General features: G+C 47.0%; 1 protein-coding gene across 1 annotated transcript; it reads left to right on the plus strand.

The window, feature by feature from the left end:
* Window positions 1–2388: 2388 nt before the first annotated feature.
* LOC129346535 (kinetochore protein Spc24-like) lies at window positions 2389–5001 on the plus strand. Its single transcript, XM_055003877.1, has 3 exons — window positions 2389–2480; window positions 4734–4810; window positions 4895–5001. Exons 1-3 carry the CDS (start codon window positions 2389–2391, stop codon window positions 4999–5001), a joined length of 276 nt encoding a protein of 91 aa, XP_054859852.1.
* The last annotated feature ends 351 nt before the right edge of the window (window positions 5002–5352 follow it).

Genomic DNA, 5352 nt, shown 5'->3' on the forward strand with positions numbered 1-5352 from the left:
GACTGGGGGCTCATTGTCATGTCTGGCCATTTTTGGCAGTTTGGGGCCTTGACCTGTTGTTCTGAACCAATGTTTCATGCTATAACCTGATGTCCTATTGCCAATACCATAACTGGTTTGCTTTCACAGGCTTATTGAAGTTGCAGGTGTCTTATCTAACGGACTGTAGAAGCTCTCAGCACTTTTGACCTTGTACACTGCTCACTCCCATGCGCTGCTGTGTTTCAACTTTGATCTGCTTTCTCAGTGTCTAGACTTGATAGTGCAAATATGTGAGACGTTCTCAGGACATGTTCGCGCCAAAAGCCCTGTGTTGCTGAAGGGAGGGGGGAGGAGTAAATGTGTAAGTTAAGAGGAAGGGTTTTCCCACGTGTTACCATTCCTGTCAACCTGTTTCTTACCACTTAGAAGCTAGCCTTGCTTCTGAGTAATCCTATCTGTGGAAATGATTTGATTTCTGAATAAAACCTTTTAACCAAGAGCCTGAATTCTTGCTGCAATGGTACAGGGATCTATCTGCCATAGCCCATCATCCATAGCTTGACACTCATGCTCTGCCTCCCTGCCTCCTTCCCACCTTCCTGGCTTCTAGCAGCCAGCTTTGGAAGAAGGGAACTTTCCAAAAAGAAAGGCAAATGTCCCCTTTTTAATATGGTGAGATTTTTTATTCTGGATGTCCTTTATGCAGGAGCAGTAGCACTGAATCCCACTCCGCTTTTGGGTCTTGGCACAGCCCAGTCTGCCTTCTCCATGTAGCATTGGAGGAGGCCAGGGAGCCATAGGGGCAAGCAAACTGCAGCCACCGACACCACACTCTTCCCATTACCTTCCTCCATATGAAAAAAAGGAGCTGTGTGGGGGGGGGGGCAGAGGGATGATGTCACTTCTGGAAGTGATGTCATTGCATCGGGGCCAGGAGAGGGCACGTGCTTTGCACACGCAAACTTTCCTCTCCCCTGTGTCCAGTATTTTTGCAGAAACCATTCAGGAGCCCTACCAGGAATTTCCCAAACCAGAGTTGGCAACCCTGCGTGCCTCTGCTGGGCTGTTTCGACATAGGAAAATGTGTGTCATGGGGAGGCTAGCACTGCTTCTCCATGCCTGTTGTGTGTGTCCAGGAAGAACAAAACACCAATCTCAGGCATGTGATGCAAAGTCCTTGTGCTGTTCCCCATGGAAGAGGAGGGCTTTGCAACATGTAGGTGGAGCATCACCTGCCTTCAGTCCTGGCAGGACGCCTGGGCACAAATCTTGACTATAGCTTGTGGGGTGTCTGAATGCACCTTGGGAGGGTGGCCTCAGCTCTGTGCTGTGCCCTCCCCGCTGAGCCCCAAACTCTACTCCCCCTGGTTGGCACCTCAGTTGTTTTCATGATACATGTAACGGGGGTGGGTGGGGGTGGGGGACAGAGGTGATGGTTTGGGCATGACCTTTTTTTATGCGTGTAGTTGAAAGGCGAGTTGCTCAAAGAAGCCCCTTGTGGTTCTCTTCCATCAGCCTGGCATGGCTTCCTGCAATGGCCAGCCTCGGTAGGCAAATGCAGGATCTGGAAAAGGTGAGCCAGGCATTGCTGCAGGAGATGGCCAAAGCCAAGGTGGGTGAGATCCTGAAGTGAAACCTGGAGAAACAGGAGCAGATGATTGATCAGCTCCTACAGACCAAAAAGACCACCACGCAGCTGAACTACGCTTCCCAGCTAACATAGCGTCTCCCTACACTTGAGCATCCTCGTGTAAGATGCCTCATGTACAGAGACTCAAGGTTAGCCCCAGGCATTGCTGCGCAGGAGCCGGAGTGCTGTTGGGTCTTCCACGGAACGGTAGAGCAGGTGGGAGGGCTGCTAGGTCTCCGCAATAACTTCCTCCTCAGTAGGTGGGCATGGGAAATATGAAGGAAAAGACGCAGCTGTGTTGATGGTGTGATGTCATTTCCAAGGTGAATCCTATGATAAGAGTTTCAACTGATTCCTGGAGTGGCATGGCATTGCTTCTCCTCCCCTTCCCCTGGAAATGATGTCATGCCATTGTGACAGGTGAGTCACTGGCTGAGCTATGCCTGTGTGAACACATGCAGAAGCAGAAGATTTAAGTGGTGGCTGATTGTTTTTTAACTAAAACATTTTTACACTGTCTTTCTACCAACTTAGGATCACTAAGGCAGTGATTCAAGTAAGAAACTTGGGGCTTTCTTTAGGGTTGATCAGACAGTCTGGGGTTGGGGGCAGTTACCCTGAGGTTTTTATTTTGAAATAGCCACTTCTGTCCAAGCAGACAAGGAGAGCCTGAGTATTTCAGCCACATAACCCTGTCCTCCGCCTTTGAGTTTGGGTGGGGTGCTGTGTGCCTGTAGTTTTATGGTGCAGCCAGAGGTAAAGTTCCTTAATGTTCAATGAATACAGAGTTGAAGAAGGAGCTGGAAGAAGTGAGGGAAGAAATCGAGCGCCTGGAGAAAAAGGATAATGATGCGTCCATGTCTGCACTGTGAGTCTCCACTTGCCCTTTGGATTTCTGGGCACAGGCTTGGGGGAAAGGGTGCAGTCGCATGACTTATCCCAAGCAGCTCCATGTGTCATGTCTGTACCCCTACGTCCATGCCATTGTTCTATCTGTTGAACCATTGCTAATGCTGTACCTTCATTTCATTTTGCAAATGCTCTAACCATCACTTTCATTTCTCCCTCTCACAACCTGAGAACGCAGCTGTCTTATCTGTTCTTTCTTTGAGGCTCACAGAAGCGACCTTGTAATCTCAATGAACTTTATCCCTGACCTTCCCTCCTCAAAAGGATATACAGTCATTTTAGCAGTTGAGGACTTATTTTCTAAGCAAGCCCATTTCATTCCATGTACTACTATCCGCACAGCTAAAAAATGAACCAGCCTGTTCATGAAACATGCGGTCCAGATTGCATTAATTTCCTACCAAGGTGATCTCGGATCAAGGGGTACAGTTTGTTGCCAACTTCTGGCGGGAGCTTCTCAAAGTTGCTGGGATTGAACAAGGTTTAAGCTCCGCCCATCATCCTCAGACCGACGGACAAACCGAACGCGCAAATCAGAACAATTTTTAGATGCTACATTAACTATCAACAACATAACTGGATCGATTTCATTTATTTTGCCGAATATGTATTCAACAATTCGATCCAAAGCTCTACAGGAGTTTCCCCTTTCAAGATTGCCCAAGGAAATGAGGGGAACACTGTGCCTTTTGCTACAACCCCTGATTCTGAAAAACCTGGAGATTTGGGGGAATGGTGGATCAACTTCCCAATGGGAAGTGATACAAGATACTTTAAAGAAAGCTAAAGAGAACTATAAAAAAATTGCTGACAGGAAATGTTCTGAACAATGGAAGCTGCAACCTGGAGATTTTGTGTACATCTCCACAAAAAACATTAAGGGAGAACCCAGTAAAAAATGGGTTAAAATACCTAGGACCTTTTCCTGTAAAAAGAGTAATAAATGATGTTACCGTAGAAGTAGAGCTGCCAAAGAATTTAAAACAAATCCACCCAACGTTTCACTTCAGCCTTTTGAAAAAAGCTCCTCCACCAGTTTGAATGGCATCCAGAAAAGGGAGTTCCTCATCCAACACTAGTGGATGACCAGATCCACTATGAAGTGGAAGAAATTCTAGACTCTAAAATCTAACATAATAAACTTCATTATTTAATCAGGTGGAAAGACTCTGATGAAACTTTCAGAGAATGGGTGGAGCAATCTCATGTAAATACTCCAAGACTAATTTCAAAATTTCACAAACGTTATCCTGACAAACCTGGCCCCTGATGGGGAGGTCGATTTTTGGGCAGCTGGAAATGTCATATCTGTACTCCTACATCCATGCCATTGTTCTATGTGTTGAACCATTGCTAGTGCTGTACCTTGATTTCATTTTGCAAATGCTCTAACCATCACTTTCGTTTCTCTCACAGCCTGAGAATGCAGCCGTCTTTTCTTTCTTTGACACTCACAGAAGTCGCCTTGTACTGTCTGAAATGTCACAGTTTACTTTCATGCATTCCCAGACCCTTTCCCGCGCAAACCTGTGGTCTAGCTGGGAGGGGGGAAGTGAGTGGGTATTTAGAGTTGTACTTTCCTCAAGTCTCTATTCCTATCAAGGAAGTATGTACTGCTGAGATGCTTTTGTGCCTCTGAGTAAATCTATGGAAATATATATGGAAAAGATTGGATTTCTGAATAAAGCCATTTAACCAAGAGCCTGGACTTCTTGTTGCAATGGTGCAGGGACCTGTCTATCATATCCTGTCATCCATAGCCTGACATCATGCTTTGTCAGGAAGTCTGCTGGCCCTGCCAGTGTCAAGGATCTCTGCTCTTCTTTCTCTCTAGTTAAAGGCATCTTCTCAAAGTGTGTGCGCTATAGGGAAAATGCCTGTGTTTATACATATAGAGGGGTGCAAATGTGGTAGTGATGCATAGAGGGTTGTAGCAATGTTTTCAGCTACCCACAGACTCTGATCCTGTGCATTTTTGTACCCTTCGGTGCCACTGCCATTACAGTCAAGTTTCTGAAATGTGGTCGCGAGTGTCGAGATCAAGTGTCTTGGATGAGTTTGTTCATTCAGTTTCTGGAGTCTCCTCTTCAGTGGTCTCCAGAGAAGCCGCTGCCCAAGACCGTGGTGGGGAGCTGCTGCCAAAGCAAGCAGGAAATCCTGGGCTGAGGGGAATGGTCGTTTCTGTCTTACGCCTTTGACTTTTGTCTTGCAGGTATCTGTCACAACTTTATTATCGGATATGCCCCATTGATTGGGACTACTCCTGTGAAGCCACGCTGATCAAAGGAAGTATCCTTCCACTCTCATTAAAGGGGGCTTCTTTGCAGGCAAGCGGAAACAGCTTTTTTTCCTTTAACCCTTTTCTTCCCTCAGTCCATCATGGACCAGATATTGCTCAGCGTATCAATGTCGACAGCAGTCAACACTCCCGCTGCTTCGTCGGCGACTACCTGTGGAGCCTGGTGCCGACAACCTGGTGAATGAGGTGCAGGTGGCAAAACCACAGTGACCACCCAGTGGATGTGCTTAAGCCCCTGCCTGAAACATCTATTCTTTTATTCAGGGCTTTTTTCCTGGGAAAAGAGGTGGTGGAACTCAGTGGGTTGCCCTCGGAGAAATGGTCACATGGCTGGTGGCCCCGCCCCCTGATCTCCAGAGGGGAATCTCAACTCCCCTGTCTGGAGATCAGGGGGCGGGGCCACCAGCCATGTGACCGTTTTCAAGAGGTTCCGGAACTCTGTTCCACCGCATTCCCGCTGAAAAAAAGCCTTGCTTTTATTTACGATGTATTCTGAAGAGCTTTGTTGGAACAACTAAATTTTGAAAGACTT

The sequence above is a fragment of the Eublepharis macularius genome, chromosome 19 (genome assembly GCF_028583425.1).
Source record: "Eublepharis macularius isolate TG4126 chromosome 19, MPM_Emac_v1.0, whole genome shotgun sequence".
Lineage (NCBI taxonomy): Eukaryota > Metazoa > Chordata > Lepidosauria > Squamata > Eublepharidae > Eublepharis > Eublepharis macularius.

Bases quoted from the DNA above. Each gene is read 5' to 3' on its own strand.
- LOC129346535 (XM_055003877.1), top strand. From the start codon at position 2,389: ATGAATACAGAGTTGAAGAAGGAGCTGGAAGAAGTGAGGGAAGAAATC. The intron at 2,481-4,733 runs GTGAGTCTCCAC...TTTGTCTTGCAG, and splicing joins GATGCGTCCATGTCTGCACT to GTATCTGTCACAACTTTATT. The intron at 4,811-4,894 runs GTATCCTTCCAC...TTCTTCCCTCAG, and splicing joins AGCCACGCTGATCAAAGGAA to TCCATCATGGACCAGATATT.